This window comes from Anomaloglossus baeobatrachus, chromosome 6, assembly GCF_048569485.1.
Source record: "Anomaloglossus baeobatrachus isolate aAnoBae1 chromosome 6, aAnoBae1.hap1, whole genome shotgun sequence".
Lineage (NCBI taxonomy): Eukaryota > Metazoa > Chordata > Amphibia > Anura > Aromobatidae > Anomaloglossus > Anomaloglossus baeobatrachus.
The window spans coordinates 509,048,435-509,070,999 of NC_134358.1; the positions used below are offsets into that span (position 1 = coordinate 509,048,435).

General features: G+C 40.6%; 1 protein-coding gene across 8 annotated transcripts in view; it reads right to left on the reverse strand.

Annotated features, from left to right (window-relative positions):
- The window catches only part of DIP2C (disco interacting protein 2 homolog C), a 655,955-nt gene that overhangs the window by 168,531 nt on the left and 464,859 nt on the right, over window positions 1–22,565 (reverse strand). For all 8 annotated transcript variants that reach the window (XM_075315465.1, XM_075315466.1, XM_075315463.1 and 5 more), the window contains 3 exons: window positions 10,851–10,944; window positions 7,037–7,156; window positions 5,701–5,815 (listed from right to left, as the gene is read on the reverse strand). In XM_075315465.1, the coding sequence (XP_075171580.1) occupies window positions 5,701–5,815; window positions 7,037–7,156; window positions 10,851–10,944 (329 nt within the window). The remainder of the gene's footprint in view (window positions 1–5,700; window positions 5,816–7,036; window positions 7,157–10,850; window positions 10,945–22,565) is intronic.

Consider the following 22,565-nt stretch of genomic DNA (forward strand, 5'->3'; position numbering starts at 1 on the left):
GTAATAGGCAGAATACACTGCTGTCCATCCTCCCTGGCTCCATGAATACATGTAATAGGCAGAATACGCTGCTGTCCATCCTCACCGGCCCCATGAATACATGCAATAGGCAGAATACGCTGCTGACCCTCCTCACTTGTATCTGCTGCTAGATGTGAGTGCCGATCCTCTTTCTGATAATTTTGTGGAGTTCATCCCGTGATTACGAGCACCGCAGCAAAGCGAGTGCCTACCTGCTCTGGAAGTGGTCTTCGTATCTGCTGCTAGTGACTTCACCTTTTTTAAGTGAAAAACCGCAATACATAAACCATTCAATTCATTGCACGCCTCCAACTCTGAAGTAAAGTGCAAAATTGCTCTACAATAATCATTTTATGATTATTGCCTCGTCGCCTCTTTTAAGTGGCTGCCATTGTCAGTTCTGCATAAAACACTTCCATTATTCTGTAAAACTCTAAGAAACATTTCAGCATTTTCATTGCCGTTGTTCAGGGTGGCACGTCTGCTTCTTTATGTAGAATAAGTGTAATAAATGGGGTTTTTTTTATTGAGTCCAGTAAAACTTGTACTTTGTATTTTCCCTCTAACTTTAAGATTTTATTTGTGCTTGAAAAAAAAAATGCTAACGTAACGAAAAATAGGCAATATGGGACAATGGAAGAGTGGTCATTAACATCATCCCCAAAATCATCATCAAACCAATGCGTAAATTCACTAAGTACATGGGTTCATTTCCAGAACCTAAGGCTTCATGGGATCTATAAGTCCCTCTGTCCTAAGGTTGGAGATCAGTACTATAAAAAGTGGAAGATAACAGTCTGCCCTGTTAAGCGGCTTTACACGCTACGATATATCTAACGAGATGTCGGCGGGGTCACATCGTAAGTCACGCACATCCGGCATCGTAAGTGATATCGTAGCGTGTGACAGCGGTGAACGAGCAGAAATACTCACCTTCTCGTTCATCGCTGACACGTCGCTCATTTTCAAAAAAATCGTACGTCCTGTTGTTCATCGTTCCCGTGGCAGCACACATCGCTCCATGTGACACCCCAGGAACGATGAACTGCAGTTTACCTGCGTCCCGCCGGCAATGCTGAAGAAAGGAGGTGGGCGGGATATTTACGTCCCGCTCATCTCCGCCCCTCTGCTTCTATTGGGTGGCCGCTGTGTGACGTTGCTGTGACACCGAACGAACCGCCCCCTACAATTAGTGGATGTTCGCTGCCCACAGCGAGGTCGTTTGGAAGGTAAGTACGTGTGACGGGGGTTACAGCATTCTGCGACACGGGCAAGAAATTGCCCGTGTCGCACAAACGATGGGGGCGGGTGCGATCGCAAATGCGATCGCACAATTAATTGTAACGTGTAAAGCAGCCTTTAGGGTCTTTTAAAGGAGCTTTAACCTCTTACCGTCACAGCCTGTTTTCACCTTCCTGACCGGGCCAAATTTTCCCATTTTGACCAGTGTCACTTTTTGTGGTAATAACTCTGCAACGCTTCAACGGATCCCATTGATTCTGAGAATATTTGTGACACATTGTACTTCTTGTTAGTGGTAAATTTAGGTTGAAATTTTTTATGTTTATTTGTGAAAATATTGCAATTTTCATGAAAATTTCACAGTTTTTAAACTTTTAACTTTTATGCCCTTAAAGGGAACCTGTCAGGTACAATATTCAGCCAGAACCACAAGCAGTTCTGGATGCCCATTTGTAATCCCTGCATCTAGTAGCATAGATAAAGAGATCTTTGGAAAAAGTATTTCTGAAGATCCTAACAAGACCAGCGACTAGTCGCAAGGGTGTTATGTCCCCTGACTAGTTGGCCCTCTTAGCATGTTAGCACACCTACAGGGGTGTACTAACATGCTATTCAATGCCCATTGACCAGCATCACCAGCAGTGATGAGCGTACCTGTGTCCATTGTCACCTCTTCAGAACACAGGGCTTAGGGTCAGAAGTTCCAGCACTTCCGGTCATGGGCACTAGACCTCTCTGACGTCAGAACATGTACACCCTGCTTCAAACGTGGCCCTACAATATTGCTTAACCACACAGAAAGACTTGCGTGTGAGGGAAGGAACACTATTTGACGCTTGGCGCACAGATTTTCCCAGAATAGTTTACAGATTCCATATACAGAGCACCTAAGTGCCAGAGGAGCAGAATTCCCCCCCAAGTGTCCTCATTTTGGAAATTACACCAGTTTGTGAATTTATCCACAGGTGTAGTGACTATTTTGACTCAATGATTGTTTTCCAAAAACAAGCAGCAATGGATGTTGCTGAGTAAAAATTGCAAATCTGCCATTATAGTGCCCGTATATTGTAGTGCCAGTACATTGTAGTGCCTGTATATTGTGCCAAACTCGTGTTTCTAGAGACACACACCCCGCAAATTAAGTGGGTTCTCTTCACTACAGAAATGCGAAACATGTGGTCGCTAGATCTGCTTTAGGCACATTGTGGGGATAAGAAGAGAGGGGTGCATTTAGATTTGGGAGTGCAGATTCGGTGAGATTTCTTTTTTGGGGACAGCCATGATGCTTTTCCAGAGCCTTTAGGTTACCAGTACCATGGAAGCTCACTATATATGCATTGACAGATAAATGACCTGAGTGACAGCTTTTTTTTTTTTTTTTTGTGGAATGAGTTGAGGCTTTAACACTAGAACTACTGAGGTAGTCATTTTGACTACTTTGCACCATGTATTTCTATATAGGTGTCACGAGTCCAGTAGTTCTAGTGTTAATTAGGAACATTTTATATTACATGTTCGATCACATTTATCCTGTGCTCTATGCTGAACACTTACTTTTGGATTTACATCTAAATCTCCGAATGACGTGATTCAGATGACATCTCCAAGGGATTCATTCACTATTATGAGGCAGCAGAGTTACTCCGAACTACATCTGGCCTCTTTCCAGCAGTGTCCATCTTTTCAGAACTGCACAAAACTGATCGACGGACACCACTGGATTGTAGGCCAGAGAGAGTCCACACCAATGTCTCTATCTGCCTCACTACAGTGTTTGGTCAGCCAGGGGCTTCATCTGAATGACATATTTGAGAAATTTACATGGAAACCCCAGTGTAAGTGCTCAGCGTAGAGCACAGGATAAATGTGAGCCGAGTCTTACTGTGATCTTTGGGAAGCAGAATAAACAAATCAACAGCAGGTCAAGAAATTACATTCTATGCCACTTACCATGCTGTATAATTGATAACATGGTTTCTTTCTACAGAAAGGTGTGATTACAGCAATACCAAGTTTATATGGGGTTTTTATGTTTGGCTACTATCACACACTAAAACAATGCTTTAAAAAAATGTTTGCATCCAGAATTTGAAAGCTATCATTTTTTTTATTACTCTGCCAACAGAGTCATGTGAGGGTTTGGGTTTTTTTGAGGGATGAATTGACGTTTCTATTGGTATCATTTTTGACCACATTATATTTTTTAGCATTTTTTATAGTTTGGGAGGTAGAATGAACAAGAAAACAGCAATTCAGGATTTTATTTATTTATTTTTTTAAATCGCTCACTGGTAAAAGTGATAACACGATTTTATTTCTCGGGTAAGTACAATTCCAGCGATACCACATTTATATGTTATAAGTTTTGTCTCCTTCACATAATGAAAACTTATTTTCTAAAATATTTGTTTTTATTTTGCATCGCTATATTCTGACAGCTATAGCTTTTTTATTTTTCCACTGACAGAGCTGTATGGTGGCTTGTTTTTTTTTCCGGGGCAAAATAAACTCTTCAGGGATACCATATTTATTTATATTTGACTTTTTGATTGTGTGTTATTCCATGTTTTTTCCAGCGCTTTATTAAAAAAAGCCTAATTTTTGCCACTTTTTTATAATGTTCTCTAAACAGGTTAATTAGTGTGGCAGATTTATAGATCAGGTCGTTCCAGAATCGGCGATACCAAATATGTGTACTTTTTTGTTTTTATATAAATATACGTGTTTATTGGTATGATGTTTTTTTCCTATTTTTTTATTATTTATTTGGGGATTATTATTAAATATCTTTAATACCAATTTTTTAAAACATTTTAACTTTTTAACTTAGTCTCCCTATGTAATATGCCGTATGGCACATTTTATAAAAATATTTTAGTGTAGGACTGCCCCAAATGAGATTTGCCGTGACGTGGCGGGGTAGCTCAAAAAATTGCAATTTTTTGCCAAAAATCTCAAAAATGTTTATAAGTACAGTTTGGAATTTGCAGTGCTGAAGTGCACATTTAGTGCTGGCTTTTTGTTTTTTCTTCATTGAATTGGTCGGTGGCTGACCCCCACCTTGCTATGCACCCCAATTTGGGATGTATTCCACCTGTCTAGATTTTGGCGGTTGGTGACTGTTCACATTCAGTCATCAGGCCCTGTCCTCAGGTTATTTACTTCATGCAGCATTTGCTTGGACATGTCCCGCCCACAGCCATGACCCAGTCATGGGTACGGGATTGAAAAAGGCCAAGTAAGTGCTGCTGAGAGCAGTTCTACTATTTCATATGTGAGGCCGTTTGGCACATTTTATAAAAATATTTTAGTGTAGGACTGCCCCAAATCAGATTTGCAGTGACGTGGCGGGGTAGCTCAAGAAATTGCAATTTTTTGCCAAAAATCTCAAAATTTTTATAATAAAAACAGTTTGGAATTGTTAGTGCGGAAGTGCACATTTAGTGCTGGCTTTTTGTTTTTCTTCATTAAATTTTATTAGTCTAATCGCTGGTATAACGCCTGTTAGACCATGCTCTTGGCATAGTCTAACAGGCCACTAAACCCAGCAAACGTGGAGGTCATTATTTGACCTCAAGTTGCCATGGTAATGATTGGGACCCTGTGATCACGTTGCAGGGGTCCTCATCAGCCTCCTAAATGCTACAGTCACTATTGATCTTGGCATATGCCTTACATTAAAAGGTCTGACCAGCCACAGAAAATCTTGAAAAGAGATTACAATGATATGGAGTTAAAAAAAAAGTCAAACCCACATTGCTAATCTCCTAACTCTTTAGCTATGATGTTCCCCCTTCCACCACCAGTCTCTGGTGCTCCAGCTGATCAAGAGACTGTTGCAGCCAATCACTGGTGGAATACAGTGGTCATGTGTCTGAAAGGGACATGATCATCTTTAGGGTGGTACAAAAGACTTGATGAGCTGTATAGGCTCACAACCACTGCAGCCAATCAGAGTTACATACTTTATAAAAACTCTGGAACTCCCCTGATTCTGCCCCTCTTTTCTGTTTTGCTCTGCATTGATCCATTACATAGCTATGCATACTTGTTTCTTTTGAGTGCAGTATGTGAAATCTCTGCTTATAGTCCAGCTGAGGTTTCTTCATTGCCTTCTCAGACTGCATTGAGACTGCCAGACTAGCAGTAGAGATGTCATTGGCAGCATCTGTGAGGGAAGGGTGAAGGCACACCCCTGTAGAGAAAACTCTGAAGAGACATTGGACTGCCAAGCAGAGATTTCACATATTGCACTGCAGAAGAAACAAATGTGAATATCATGGAATGGAGCGACGCAGTGCAAAACGGAAAAGAGTAGAAAAATCAGGGGAGCGCACAGATTTTACAAGGTATTTAACTCAATTTGTTTGAGGAAGTGACAGGTCCTCTTTAAGATAAGGAGAATCATATTTCATTAATTCTTTATATAAACAGTACCTCCTTATGGCCACAGTAAGAGCCTCTGGTGAACTGGCACAAGGACAAATGACTTCTTGCCGCAGGCCTTTACTTTGGAAGACGTTGAGGAAAGCGTCACAAGAAGAAATGGACCCTGGGGAGAGAACACAAGAAGAGGATGTGATAACAAACGTGCAGGAAATACAACATTTGGACAAGATGATTTAGGGCTCTTTAAAGAGCATTGAGGACATTCACAAAAGCTCATCTTCAAACTTGTCCCGTGGCATTAAAACACTACGAGAAATATACTGTAAAGCGGCAGCTCATTAGTCTCTGTCTATCCCATAAAAGCCGCCAACACTTCTAACTGCAAACTGAAGCACGAAGAACAAAATACAAAGCTTAAAAAAAGAAATAAATAAATAAACCACGGCAATCTGAAACGAGACACTTAAATATAGCTCCTTATGAAAAGTTAGGCTCAATTCAAGGAAAAGTGTAAGTGAAATACATACAAGTGCATCTCAATAAATTAGAATATCCTCAAAAAGTTAATTTATTTCAGTAATTCGATACAAAAAGAGAAACCCATATTATATAGAGTCATTACACACAGAGTGATCTATTTCATGTGTTTATTTCTGTTAATGTTGATGATTATGGCTTACAGCCAATGAAAATCCAAAAGTCATTATCTAAGAAAATTAGAATAACTACCACAAAACACCTGCAAAGGCTTCCTAAGCTATTAAATTGGTCCATTAGTCTGGTTCAATAGGCTACAGAATCATGGGGAAGTCTGCTGACTTGACAGATGTCCAGAAGGCAGTCATTGACACACTCCACAAGGAGGGTAAGCCACAAAAGGTCATTGCTAAAGAAGCTGGCTGTTCACAGAGTGCTGTATCCAAGCATATTAATGGCAAGTTGACTGGAAGGAAAAAGTGTGGTAGAAAAAGGTGCACAAGCAAGAAAAGGCCATTCAAAATTTTGGTGTGGAAGGAAAAAGGCTTACATTGGGAGAATGCGACCCTATGGATACATTTAGTGAATGGTTCGGTACGCGCATGCAAAACATAGGCTCTGATTGTGATGCCAGCAGAATATTATATACATAATTTCAAGTCAATTTGGGGATGAGAAAAATATAACATATTCCTATAATATGATAATATATAGAATCCTCTCAATCCTATTAAACACTAAAAGGAAGTCAATAATTTATTGTATGGGAGATAAAAAGAAATTCCCATATGAATATAACCACGTACTTGTAATCTCTGACCTCTTACTCTTCACAGACTACTGACAATAAATTGACTCTAAATTATCATATTCTTTCTATGCCACCCCGACCCCGGACTGTACTTACAAGGATTTGCTCCATCAGCCACAATCAACATGCGTAACGAGGAGAGGTTAATGTCTCTCTGATCCCGATGTGCAACCAGGGCCCAGTGCATGTCTCTGGACTTCACACAGGCAACTTTTGCTTTAAGGGAAATAAAAAAAAGATTAACAAAGCCAAGTATTATTATATACACAGAGAAAGGAGAAATGCAGAATTGCTAAAAAGTAATCCTAAATACTAGACCATTTTTGGGGGACGAGTCCCTGGAGAGACGGATATGGATCCATGAAAATGGAAAGTGCTGGGTGGAAATTTCCTATAAAAACTAATAACTTAAAGGAAGGGGCAGAGACAAATAGATATTCCCATATAAACACTCATTTGTACTGTGTCTATGGGACACGGAGGATGTGTCATCACATCAAAAGTGGCCAATTTTTGCTTTTTGTTTTATTTTTTTAATTCCTTTTTCTCCTGATTATTCCGTTGCTTTTTTTTTTTTTTTTTGGTGTTTTTTCAATCCACCGTACAGTCACCGAGGTGTGAGCCTTTATAATTAATGCTAATTTGATGATCAATCTCGTCATAGAACATCGTTTTAGGAGATGTTGAAAATTGCACAAAATGGTTAAAATGGAACAAAAAGTTAAATTTAATCGGTTGGACACATTTGAGGACTTTTTCATTTTTACTAAAATGCAAGTATTTAGGGCTAAAAATCATTTTTGCAATTTGGTTTCATTAATAATGGTCCCAATTGGCTTCTTGGGGCTCTTTAATTCCCTGAACATTTAACTTTGACGTGGTCTGTAGTGATAAATCAGTAAAGAGATGCTCCTAAAAAGACAAAAGCTGCAAACTCTCCATCAGACTGTTAGCGGGTTGACGAACAGATACTCCGTTATCGGGGTTCTGCAGCCAGAGATACATAGTGCATCACAGAGGTTATAGAACGCAAACTGGGCTACATCATCAGTGTCCAATGAAGCCAGTTCAATGCCTGACTTTAGATCAATATCTACTAACTAATATGCACTAACACTGCTCAATTTTTAATGAAACCCAATTGCAAAAATTTATTTTAGCCTCAATTACCTGCATTTAAAGAGGTTGTCCACTACTTTTACATTGCACCGATGACCTATCTTTAGGATAGCTCAATGTCTGATTGGCTTGGGTCCAACACCCTGTTGGTCAGATGTTCTCGGTGTCGTCTCTTGGTAGCAGGCAGCCGGAAATGCTCAGTTCTGAAGCTGCCCCGTCAACTGATAGCGGCTGTGGCCAGGTACTCTAAATCCATCTCCTATTGATTTGAATGGGAGGCGTATGTGCTGTACCCGACCATGGCCACTATCAGTTAACGAGGCAGCTCCGGAACTGAGCATTTCTGCCCGCCTGCTCACACCGCCAGGTACGATAACGGCGGGGATGACAGGGGATGAACCTCGGCCGATCAGACATTGATGACCTATTCTAATGATAAGCCATCAATGTATAAGTAGTGGACAACACCTTTAAGTAAAAAAAAAAATGTCCTCACAAGTGGATATCCCCTTTAAATTACGGTAAGATTAAATTCACTACACTCATTAGACAGTTTACTGTTCCTTATCCCACCTTATGCTAGAAATAGAAGAGGTAGTACATAGACAAATCCCTTAAAATTAGAAAGATGCAAAAGAGCAAATTCTGCACAGCTTTTTATTCTTTTAAAATACACATAACAATATTTTGCCTTCTCTAATTAATTATCATCATTTCACGCAGTTCCAACCTGCACTCTTGGCCCATAGGGTACAGGTTGACCGAAAATCCAGAAGAATATTTTATAAAAATTAATCAAAGTGCATTTCTTTGGTCAGATCACATGGTCTTTGTGGATGTTTTTGCCAAATATGCATTTACTGAACAAAAGAATGTTTGGTCAAAATATCCACAATGTCGGATTCAATGAAGAGCGCAGAAGTATCATCCATTGCCATTGACTTGTGTGTATTATGCCACCACAAAACGGGCAAAATTTACACAAACATTTTGTGCAAAAATTGCTGCGTTCTGCAACTTTTTTTTGTTTAAAGTAAGCCACTTTCTGAAAGGAGATTGCCACAAATAGTATTTATCATATAATATACAATATAGGCAATGAAAACAATTGCTGGAGGTCTAACTGCTGGGAAGCTTGCTGATCGTGAGAATAACAGTCCCGAGTCCTTGGACTGAAGTTTTAGTTGAGCATATACAATATTGCACCATTCATTGTCTATGGAGCTGACAAGGATAGCTAAGCAATCTGCTCTACCATCTGAATCACTCCCATAGACCGCAAATAAAACGGTAGTACGCAGGTACGCCTATCACCCCTGTCAAACCGGGGTCTCTTGACCCTTGTTCACATGATAAGTGGCATTTTCATGAAAGGCAAACATACATATTGGATTACATTCTTAAAAGATCCACAGTAGTCTTGATGGATCTACAATAGGTCCCTCAAGTGTCTGACAGTTTTATCACCTGCAAACAACGACAACTCTGTGTTTATCTCTAGTCTACAGCCCCGATTCACCATTTACAGTTTGTTTGTTATTTGCCTAGTGGCATTAGTGGCTGTTTCTGTTTTACTCCAAATTTTTCAAAAATGAAATGAGATTCATGGATTTTGAGTCGTAATCTGTATTTGCAACTTTTTAGTGCCAAAAGTTGAATGCTTCACAAAATGTTGACACAATTGTGACAAAATACTGGCATACTGAAAAACATACCAGGGAAACTGGAGTGGAGTTGTGCATTTTGTGACATTTTTAAAAAATTACTCAATACATCATTGTTGACGCCGGTGTTGATGGGGAAATGGGCTGGAGTGAGATGCTACTGATTCAGGAATAGGTGCACAGCTGTTCATGAATCAGGAGCGCCAGACGAGTGTGTGCCTAAGGCCGGGGCCTCACGGGGCACTAGTGCGATCCTCGCATGACACTCGGCTCACGCTGGCAGCACAGCAGAAGCCGAGTGTCATGCGAGTGTCCCTGCGACTGATGTCAAACTGTGCGAGCTGACCTCAGCAGCGGGTGATGGGCCGGCTCTGCGGAGGGGAGGGATTTATCTCCCTCTCTCCTCCGTAGCCGGCTATTGCGATTGTCGCCCTGCACTCGCGGTACACCGGTGTACTGCGAGTGCAGTGTGATTTTTCTCTCGCAACATACTCTTGAATGGGTGCGAGAGAAAGAGTCTCGCATTACAATCGCAGCATGCTGCGATTGTTTTCTCGGTCCGATTAAGGCTGAGAAAATAATCGCTCATGTGCGCTGACACACAGGCTAACATTGGTCCAAGTGGAATGCGATGTTTTATTGCACTCCACTCGCACCGTTTTTCTTGCCGTGTGGCTTAGGTCTAACCACGGGTCCCACTCTAATCCTACTGGAGTAAGATTTGTGGGGTAACGAATGCCATCACTCATCACAAATCACACAAATGACGGTCACCACACTTGTGTCCCGTCCCAGCTTCGCCCACTTAGTCAGTGCTGTGTGGAAATAATGTGAGAAAGCCAAAAGTTGACAAATTTTAATGCAAGCAGTAGTATTTTGAAAAATTGTTATTCCAGAATATTGGCGTAAAAGCTTTACCCGAAGAATCAGCCAAAAAGATCTAGAATCGCTAATCTAAAATTAAGTTCAAAATAGAAATAAAAACAATAATTAATTGGACGAAAGCAAATAAAGTTGAAAATATAAAAAAAAAAACAGAACAAAAAACAGGCTCAGAGGCAATAATAGATCGGGGCCTTGGTGTCTTATACTTTCTCGAAAAGTTGGAAACCAAAGTTCATCTTTACCTTTGTACTGGCAAACTTTCTGTATCCACGACAAGGGATTGACTTTCATGAGAGAGTACGGGATGCTGATCACATGCATCATGTTCATGACACTCTGAAATCAAAACACAGTGATCCTTGATTATAGAAGGAGGGAAACCAGAATTCAACGATCTTCCAGGATAATTAATCCAAGCAGAACAGCAGCAGCACTAATTTTCTAATTTAATTTTTGTCTTCTCTAGGCGTTTTCACAAGTACACTTAAAGTTAATGTTCATAATAATTTAGAAACATGAACATTTTACAGTGTTGTAAAGAGCTCTGCGCATTTTCTGCGAAAATATATGATACAGCGCAGTCATCAGCAACGTCCTTGTAATGCAGAAGCATGCCCCCGCAAGGTGTTTATGGAGGAGCACAGAGAAAATCCTACAAATAATCTCACATTTCGAACGGCTGAGACGTTTAGTCCTGGCTGTAGATCTGACTATAATTGTACAGTCAATGGGTTGTCCAAGAATATCAATGCAATGAAATGAATGAAAGTCAGGGAAAAAGACAAAACATTCTGCTGCGTGGTGTGTAATGTTTACAATTTAGGGCACATATGTTAAACTCTGGCCCGCAGGCTGATCTATTTAGGGCCCATTATTCTGTATGGAGGGATATATGGGGCCCGCTATTCTGGATAGAGGACTATGTGGGGCTTATTATTCTGTATGGAGGGCTATTAACCATGACCTACAAAACAATCCACAACCGGTCTCCTCCTTACATCTGTGACCTAGTCTCCCGGTACCTACCTGCACGCAACCTCAGATCCTCACAAGATCTCCTTCTCTACTAATCTCTTATCTCCTCTTCCCACAATCGCATACAAGATTTCTCCTGTGTGTCTCCCATACTCTGGAATGCTCTACCTCAGCACATCAGACTCTCCCCTACCGTGGAAAGCTTCAAGAGTAACCCTGAAGACCCACCTCTTTCGACAAGCCTACAACCTACAATAACCCTCAGTCCAGTAGACCACTGCGCAACCAGCTCTGTCCTCACCTATTGTACCATCACCCATTCCCTGTAGACTGTGAGCCCTCGCGGGCAGGGTCCTCTCTCCTCCTATACCAGTCTGTTTTGTATTGTTAAGGATTGTTGTACTAGTTTTTATGTATACCCTTTTTCACTTGTAAAGCACCATGAAATTAATGACGCTATAATAATAAATAATAATAATAATAATGTGGGGCTCATTTTTTCTGTAGAGCGGGCTATGTGGGGCCCATTATTTTGTATGAAGGGCTATGTGGGGCTCATTTTTCTGTATGGGGGACTAAGTGGTGCTCATTCTGTATTGAGGGCTATGTGGGGTCCATTATTTTGTATGGAGGACAACATGGTGCCTATTATTCTGTATGGAGGACTATGTGGGGCCCATAATACTGTATGGGGGACTTGCAGGGCTTAGTATTCTGTATGGAGGACTATGTGGGGCACATACTGTACGGAGGACTATGTGGGGCACATTATTCTATGTGGAGGAATATGTGGGGCTCATTATTCTGTATGGAGGAATATGTGGGGCTCATTATTCTGTATGGAGGAATATGTGGGGCTCATTATTCTGTATGGAGGAATATGTGGGGCTCATTCTGTACGGAGGACTATGTGGGGCTCCTTATTCTGTATGGAGGAATATGTGGGGCCCATTATTCTGTATGGAGGAATTTGTGGAGCCCATTATTCTGTATGGAGAACTATATGGGGCACATTATTCTATGTGGAGGAATATGTGGGGCTCATTATTCTGTATGGAGGACTATGTAGGGCCCATTATTCTGTATGGAGGACTATGTGGGGCACATTCTGTATGGAGGACTATGTGGGGCCTATTATTGTGTATGGAGGAATTTGTGGGTCCCATTATTCTGTATGGAGGACTATATGGGGCACATTATTCTGTATGGAGGAATATGTGGGGCCCATTATTCTGTATGGAGGAATATGTGGGGCCCATTATTCTGTATGGAGGAATATGTGGGGCCCATTATTCTGTATGGAGGACTATGTGGGGCTCATTATTCTATATGGAGCGCTATGTGAGGCCCATTATTCTGTATGGAGGAATATGTGGGGCTCATTATTGTGTATGGAGGACTATGTGGAGCCCATTATTCTGTATGGAAGACTATGTGGGACCCATTATTCTGTATGGAGGACTATGTAGGATCCATTATTCTATATGGAGAAATATGTGAGGCATGCAGCTAGGTTGGCCCATGACTTTTTTCTTTTTTAACTTTGTCTCTCTTTGTATTTGAGCTTGAAATCCCTGATTTAGGGACAGTGTGAATTTCAGCTCTGAAGTGAGTTGGTGCTGCATAGTCCAGTGCTGTGAGATAAGTGAACATGGTTCAGTCTACCCAAAACACTTTTCAAACCATTTTCTCTTTCTATCCCTTGGGACTTTACACCTAATAGTTATTCTACGAACTCTGGGTTTAACTATACAAAATCTTCACATATCAGCAGAAGACAGTTATAATATGAGAGTAAAGCCGGTCGTACACCTACATTAGGGCTTGTACACAGTCTGCATTTTTTTTTTTTTAACTTCGTTTTATTAACAATTTCAAACATGGTACAACTGACATTTGCCATATAAAGATAGCTCAGTATATAGATAGTAATATTTAAATATAACAATAAACAGTCATATAAAGTCCATAATATCTTTAGCAGTTAAGATAGAACAATGTTATTATCCATACTTCTTATCGTTTGCATATATATCTAATTTTATATTGAGCATAAGAACAGCTCTAACTATCAGCATGACCATATTTTGAAAACAAGATAGAAAGAGGAATAGAAAAAGAAAGAAAGAACAACAACAGCCACATTGCACTATTATATCTCAATATACCGTTGGACAGTGTTTCATATCCCAACATCTAACGGGAACCACCATTATCCGCATAATCTCCCTCAAACCTCCGCAAGTGTGTCTGGAGAAGAATTCCACAAACCCCAGATTTTGTTACATTTTCCCGGGCACCCCCTATTATAATATACCACCCGCTCATAGATTATGGTTGCATTGACTAGTTTAACCCAGGACCGCACAGTTGGATTCGAATCTCCCATCCACCTCAGAGCTATTAATTTCCTAGCCAGAAACAATGCCTCTCTGAGGAATATTGTCATGTAATGATCCCAGGACTCTTCCTCCACCACCCCAAACAGGCATATCAAAGGGTCACACAAAACAGGAATCGACACAATCGATGTCAGCAGAGATGTCACTCCCCGCCAGTACGAAGATATATTGGGACAGCTCCAGATCATATGTATGAAATTTGCCCCTGAGAGATGACACCTTGGGCACTCCGATGTACGAGAACGGCCCATACTAAATAATCGAGTTGGAGTAAGGTATGCCTGGTGGACAATGTAGCATTGAATCAACTTATTATTAACTGACGGGGATACCGCAGTCAGAGATTCCAATATCTCTTCCCATTCCTCTCCCTGTAGAGAGGGAATTAGAGATTTGCATCTATCCTGGGCTGGCAAGGGGTCCGACTCCACCCCCACTGACAACAGGTAAGTATATATAGCTGAGATGAGGCCTCAAGGTCCTTGTGATTTTAGAATACATATCATAGGAAGTGATGATATCAATTTCCTGACTCCAATTTTCTGTATGTGGGATTGAATTGCTGTGCGAATCTGCAGGTATCTAAACAGTCTGCATTTTTGCTGTGGAATAAACACAGCATTTTACACTGTACCAGCAAAGTGAATGAGATTTCTGAAATCTCACACATGCTGCTTATTTTTCCATTGCTGATTTTAACAATCAAAACATTTTTGTTTTTAAATCTGCATCTTGTCAATTGTTTTAGCATTTTTTAAAGCACACCAATCACCAGGACTTTCCTATATAACTTAAAGCCTGTGCTATACTGGCACTATCAGGCTGATTCTCTACATACCTTTAAGGGGGCTTTACATGGTAGCGAGATCGCTAGCAATTTCTAGCGATAGCGAGCGTGTAAGTACCCGCCCCCGTCGCACATGCGATTGTTTGTGATCGCTGCCGTAGCGAACATTATCGCTACGCAGCGTCACACATACTTACCTGGTCGGCGTCGTCGCTGTGACTGCCGAACAATCCCTCCTTCAAGGGGGAGGGACGTTCGGCATCACAGTGACGTCACCGCAACGTCACTAAGCGGCCGGCCAATGAAAGCAGAGGGGCAGAGCTGAGCGTGATGTAAACATCCCGCCCACCTCTTCCTTCCGCATTGGGGCCGGCGGCAGGTAAGGAGACGTTCCTCGCTCATGCGGTGTCACACATATCGATGTGTGCTGCCGCATGAGCGATGAACCACAATGCTAAACAACCCTTACCGATTTTTGAGTTTGGGACGACCTCTCCATGGTGAACGATTTTCACCATTTTTGAGGTCGCCTAAGGTCGCTGGTAAGTATCACACGCTGCGATATTGTTAATGACGCCGGATGTGCGTCACTAACAATGTGACCCCGACGATCAAACATTATCGATATCGTAGCGTGTAAAGCCCCCTTTAGTTGTCAGATAGGATGTATGGGTTTTGAAAGACAAGAAAGTAAAGTTTATAAAATCGGCAGCTTCTTGAGTGACAGCAGCTGAGGATCAGATAATAGCTGGGGGGTATTCATAGTTATCCCCTCCCCCTGTTACTTATGCTAATTCTATTATACAATCCTTTTACTTTGTGACTAAAAGGACCTTTGCTGATGTCATACCCATGTGACCAGAAGGGGCATGGTCTCAGCCAACAGAAAAATGTTGCTTCCTAGTATAAGCTGTGTTGGCTGAGGCCCCGCCTCTTCTGATCACATGGGTATGACATCAGCAAAGGGGATTTGGACGCAAGGCCCGACGGGACCACTCATTTTGGGGAAGAACGAATTGTGAAAGGCACCTTATTCCTTCCATAAACCTTACAAACGGTGCATTAATTATGCATGGAAGAAAGGCAATTCTAAAAACTAAATAGGAAAGGGTTCTTTACAGTTAGTGCAGTCAGACTAAAAAGCAGGTACTAAAAAAGCATTAAAACGAGTTGAATGGCATTATGTGTTATAGATAATCTACTGACCGTAAACAGGAAAAAAAAATTATAACTTGATGGACCTGTGTCTTTTTACAGCCTATGTAACCATGTCTGTATCTTCATGATGTCCACTTATTAAGCTATACTTTGAAAACTCCATTAATCCCAGCAGTTCAGTTGTTCAAGTGGCTCCAGAGATGTAAAAAAAGAACTAACGCAATTGTGGAAAAGGTCAAAAATAGTCTCCAGGCAAACTATCGAAAAGTAGAAACAATAGGAAGCAATTGTTTTGTTTCAAATACATTGAAAAAAAATTGACTTCTTGCAGGTAAAGTTAAAATCTTCACACAGAAAGAGAGCTTTTCCAATAATAAGAATCAAATCAAATCTGTGTCTCCACATTGCAGCCGTAGATCCCTTCGGTCCTCACATGAAACTCACTGAATAATAACTAAGCTATTGTCTATCGTAAACCGGCCATAGACATTAAAGGGAATGGTCGCTTCTGGAGCCATTTCTTCACCAGAGATGATCACAAAAGCAGTCAACCAAGGCTAAAACATGCATGCTCATTTTTGCTAATCATCCCTTGGTGACATGATTTCCAAGAACAGCCAATAGTCAACGATAAACCAAAAACATTTCAAGCAGCCAAGTTAAACATTATCTACAGACTTTGGATTACGTATTTTTCTATGATGCACACAGATTTAAAGGGGTTGTCCACTGCTAGGACAATATTTCTCATTCCCCATTTTGGCGCCATTAAAATAACAAAGCTTAAATTAACTCGTTCCAGTGGTGCCGATGCTCGCATTTCCGGGGCTCACGAGGAGCTGTTACACCATGCGAACCCCACGCCCATTCACTGCCAGTTTCTCGCTCAGTCTTTGGACATATTGTATAAGTAAGAAACCGGAAGTGGTTGCCAGCCATATCTCTCATGTCTTGTTGATTATACAAGAGAAGCTGGTGGGGATTGGGCACTGGGCTCACGTGAGGTAACAACCCAATGCAACCGCCGGCACTGCTGGAATGAGCGAGTATAAGCTTTCTTATTTCAATAGGGCCAAACATGGGTAATGAGAAGTGGTTGTCCAAGTAGTGGACAACCTCTTTCAGCCCACCATACACACTAGATTAACATTCAGTCTGTATTGGGATCCTGCAGAAATAGAATACAGAGTTGCACTTTTGGCATAGGTAGGGGTGCTTCAGTAGGTTCCAAACCCGTAACAGAGAAGATAAAACCGAGATGTTTCGGTCTTCACTCAGACCTTCATCAGTTTCAACATGCTGCCGCAATGGAAACTGCCTAGGATTGGTGACATGGTAGAGGATCAGTGGTATCCACTGCTGTTAGAGGCATCTCGGGAGTGCTCAGTTTTATCTTCTCTGTATCGGGACCGTGGACATATGATTGTCGCAAGAGTTAAACATCCAGCATGACCGATTTTGGACTTTATTCTGAGATAAGCCCCCAGGGATATCTGACAGCGGCTCTCTCATAGAACATAGGAGCTCTCAGCAGAGTATGTGCTCCTTAGGGTGACCGGATCTCATAGGGGGGGGGAAGGAAATGTCGGAATCTTGTTCGTCTGGACCCCACAAAACGATTCCCCTTTCCAGATATTGAGATAGCCAAAATTTGAGCTCGATCAAACGACGTTAACCCATGCCGCTCGTTGCTCAAAGTTTGAAAAAAAATCTAAATTTTTGGCCAAAATGCTGACATATGGAGCTATAACTCCAGAACGGTAAATAATAAAAACACGCTTAATATCTCAAAAGAAAGCTAATGTTGTTCTTCAAAATTTATATGTTACACACAGGGTGCATGTAATTTCTATTTTAGGGATGGTGATTTTACTTCAGCGTACAACCGAACTTTTATTTATTCAGTTTAGTTTCTAAAGTGTGAGCGAATAGCTATTGCTATTTCATATGGCGAAAAGGAACAGCTGCTGGGAGTTCCTGTAACAGCAAGCAGCTCTGGAGAGGAGCAAGCCGTAACCGTATATGAATGCCTACGGGAATGGGGTCTTCCCAACACCGTCAAGGCGATGTGCTTCGACACTGCAGCATCGAACACGGGAAGACTCAAAGGAGCATGCGTCCTATTGGAGCAAATGTTAGGAAGAGAATTGCTACACCTAGCTTGCCCTCACCATATCTTGGAAATTGTGTTAAGAGGCATATTCGACACAAAAATGGGATCAACCACTGGACCTCATCCAGACATTTTCAAAAGATTCCTCACTGCGTGGCCCAAGATAGACAAAGGAAAATACGACACAGGTATCAGTGACAATCTAATACAAAAGCAGCTAACTCCAGAAGTAATTGCAAATGTTACTGCTGAATTCGAGACCAAATTAACTGAGAGCCACCTCAGAGATGACTACAAGGAGCTGTTGCAGTTGGTTCTCGTATTTGTTGGATCACTAGACGGCAATGTTGTGGGTTTTAGAACTCCAGGAGCCATTCATCACGCTAGGTAGATGGCAAAGGCTATTTACTGCTTAAAATGTTAATTTTTCGCCGTCAATTTAAGATGTCTAAAGAAGAAGAAAGTTCTGTGCGTGCCATTTCTGTTTTCCTAGTTAAAATTTATTGTAAAGCTTGGTTCAATGCTCCAAAAGCTCATCTTGCGCCAAAGCAAGAGTTAGGTATTTTGCATAGTCTGTTAGACTATAAAGAATGTGACAACGACATTGCAGAAATAGCCCTGATCAAATTTTCGAACCATTTGTGGTATTTGAATGCAGAGTTGGTGGGATTATCGTTTTTTGATCCCACCATTACAGACGATAAAAAGTCGTTAATGGCTAATAAATTGCTCAGTAGCACAGATGAACCATCAGAGCACGCTAGGGTTGTAAATCCAAAAGTTAGGAAAGAAAAATTAAAAGAGGTAGTTGATGGAGGATCGGTAAATTTACTTACCAAAGAAACATTTACAGTCTTTGACCGATTTAATATAAAAACAGATTTCCTAAGACAAAATCCAAACACCTGGCCTCAAAATAATGACTTCCAAGAAGGATTGAAAATTATCAAAACATTAAAAGTAGTTAATGATATGGCTGAGCGTGGTGTTAAATTAATAACCGACTTTAACGACCTTCTGACAAAAGATGAAGAACAAAAGCAATATGTCCTGCAAGCTGTAAGCAAATGCCGAGCATTATATTCTGACGTTTCAAAAACTACTTTAACAAAAGCTCTAGAATAGATTAGATAACTATGTAAAATTATCAACTCATGTAGGTGCTACGTCTGTATCTTTTCTGTGTCTGTTTTGTATGTATTATATACCTCATTTTTATATTTTAACCCCTTCACGACCGGCCGATTTTTTTGCTTTCCGTTTTTTTTTTCCGCCATTCTTTTTCTGAGAGACGTAACTTTTTCAGTCAATATGGTCATGTGAGGGCTCATTTTTTGCGGAACGAGCTGTACTTTTAAATGAAACCATCAGTTTTACCATATAGTGTACTGAAAAACGGCAAAAAAATTCCAAATGCAGAAAAATTGCAAAAAAAGTGCGATAGCACTATGGTTTTTAAGATATTTTATTCACTGTGTTCCCTATATGGTAAAACTGATGTGTGGGTGTGATGCCTCAGGTCAGTGCGAGTTCGTAGACACCAAACATGTATAGGTTTACTTTTATATAAGGGGTTAAAAAAAAATCGGAAGTTTGTCCGAAAAAAGTGGCGCATGTTTTACGCCATATTCCGTGACGCGTAGCGTTCTCATTTTTCGGGATCTATGGCTCAGTGACGGCTTATTTTTTGCGTCTCGAGCTGACGTTTTTAACGGTACCATTTTTGCGCAGATGCTACGTTTTGATCGCCTCTTATTGCATTTTGCGCAAAAGTTGTGGCGACAAAAAAACGTCATTTTGGCGTTTGGAATTTTTTTGCCACTACGCCGTATACTGACCAGATTAATTGATTTTATATTTTGATAGATCAGGCGTTTCTGAACGCGGCGATACCAAAAGTGTGTATATTTTTTATTTTTTTAACCCTTTAATTTTCAATGGGGCGAATGGGGGGTGATTTAAACTTTTAGGTTTTTTTTTAATTTTTTAAAACTTTTTTTTTAAACTTTTTTTTTTATTTTACTAGTCTCCCTAGGGGGCTATTGCGATCAGCAATCCGATCGCTCTGCAGTATCTGCTGATCACAGCTACACGGCTGTAAACAGCAGATACGCTCTCTTTCTCTTTTGCTGTGCCGCTGGCACAGCGAAAGTGAAAGCAAGTCATGTGTAGTACAAGGAGTCATCACATGACCCTGTGCTACCATGACAACTATCGAAAGTCACGTGATCGCGTCACGTGACTTCCGGTATCGGGCGGTAAGTAAACTTTACCGCGATCGCGCTTATAATGGCGCTGTCACGTATTGACAGCGCCATTTAAGGGGTTAATCGGCACGAGCAGATAGCGATTCTCCTCGTGCCTAGTAGGCACACATCTCAGCTGTGAAAATCAGCTGAGATGTGCGCCGATCGCGGCATGCTGCCGCCGGAGGATTGCGGGCAGTAACATTATGTCATTTAGGACGTAATTTTACTGCCCGCGGTCGTTAAGGGGTTAAAATAAAAAAAGGCCATTAGACTTATCAGTATTACTTGTTTTTTTGTTATATTTCTACTTTAAACTCAAAAATGTACCAAAAAAAACCCCAAAATGTATCACTTAATAACAAAATATACGAAGTATGCTCCTACTGATACCAGGTCACGTTCTTGGGGCTAAAAGCTTTTGTAACTCAGTTTGACTTAAAATAACAACAATTATGTATAAAATATAAATTTTGAAGAACAACATTAGCTTTCTTTTGAGATATTAAGCGTGTTTTTATTATTTACCGTTCTGGAGTTATGGCTCCATATGTCAGCTTTTTGGCCAAAAATTTTGATTTTTTTTCAAACTTTGAGCGACAAGCTCAAATTTTGGCTATCTCAATATCTGGAAAGGGGAGTCATTTTGTGGGGTCCAAACGGACAAAATTCCGACATCGATTTTTTGCGGTCACCCTAGTGCTCCTGTATACGGGTCGTGAGCGATAGTTGTCGGACAAATCATCAGCCGAACCATAGTTCTGCCGGCAGCCATCTATTGTGTCTGGGGGATTTTCGGTCTCATCCATTTTTTTTTTTGTCGCTTCACTCTTTGGTATCAGCAGGGTTATATGAGGATAACTTATAATTTTAGATTTTATTTCTCATTTTGCTGCATTAAACCACCCTTTTTCAATCCAAAAATCAATTTTCTTCAATAACACTAACAAAGCCATTAATGGCAAGTGAAATATTACCCAAAGCAATACCGAACACATATCAAAAACAACAGCTCAACCTTTGTTCCTGCAGATCACAAGCGCAGCGCCCTCCTGGGGATCCAACATCCGAGTCACCTTCACGCATCTACTAGGAATACATTACCAAACTCAAATTAGATGGAAATGTGAGATGCTCAAGTCAAGCCGGTGCTCAAAAAGGGCAAAGTAATGGAAAAAGAAGAGCAGGTGGTGGATTTAGGAGCAGAGCGCATCGGTCTATCTGATGTGAATCATTACCTACAGCGCGGTTATCATATAGGACACGCAAGAACAGATCAGGAGGCAGATTAAAGGACTTTATCTGTAAACAGACGGCCCTTCTCCCACCTTCACCCCAGGTTCGGCAACGTTCCACATATTGAAAATTTGATAAACCTCAACATTATAGACCCCCTTTAAAGAACAAAACCACAAAAAGAATAGAAAATAGCTCTCCTGAAGAAAAAAAAAGCGTAAAATATGTTAAAGTGAGTGCAAACAAAAATACTGGATAATCGGGTAAATAAGAATCAAAGCCAGGAAAAGGAGTGACAACATCTCATCATAACTTAAATAGAGAAAAAATATTTTAAATGTACATTTAATTTCTACAATTTTCCAGAAGTTTTATTGGTAAATAAAAAAAAAATGCAAAAATTATCATTTCAACCTTTTGGAAAAGCGTCCATTTTTTAATTTTATATATTTTATTATTATTTATTTTTTTTTTTTAAATCTTTTTCACTTTTTTTTTTTTTTTTTACTTTCTTGTATTCCAAGAGTCATAACTTTTATTTTTCCACTGACCTAGTTATATGAGGAATTTGGTTTTGTAGAAGGAGTTGTGGTTTTTAATGGGAACATTCATTTTACCATATCATGTACTGAAAATTGTGAAAAAAAAAAAATCAAAGTGGGGTGGTACCGCAGGCTCTTATATAATTACTGGGACAGGCTGAACTTCATAAAGGAGTAGACATGGTGTTGTTGCGATGCAGATGGGTTGCGGGTTTCCCATTAGCACCAGAAGTGAATCGCCATAGCCTTTCCTGACCTCTCAAAAATGCCACAATTATCAGCAGCATCTAAGGAGGTTAAAGGAGTTATCCATTACTTGGACAACCCCTTCTCATTACCTATATTTTGCACAGTAACATAACACCTATACTCATCTCCGGTGCCGGCGCCGTTCCAGTGGAGTTAGCACTGACTATCCTGGGAATAATAATGTCACGTGATCCCTGCAGCCAATCAGCAACCGATTAATTCTCCCCTGCTTTGTACAGATCAAGACAT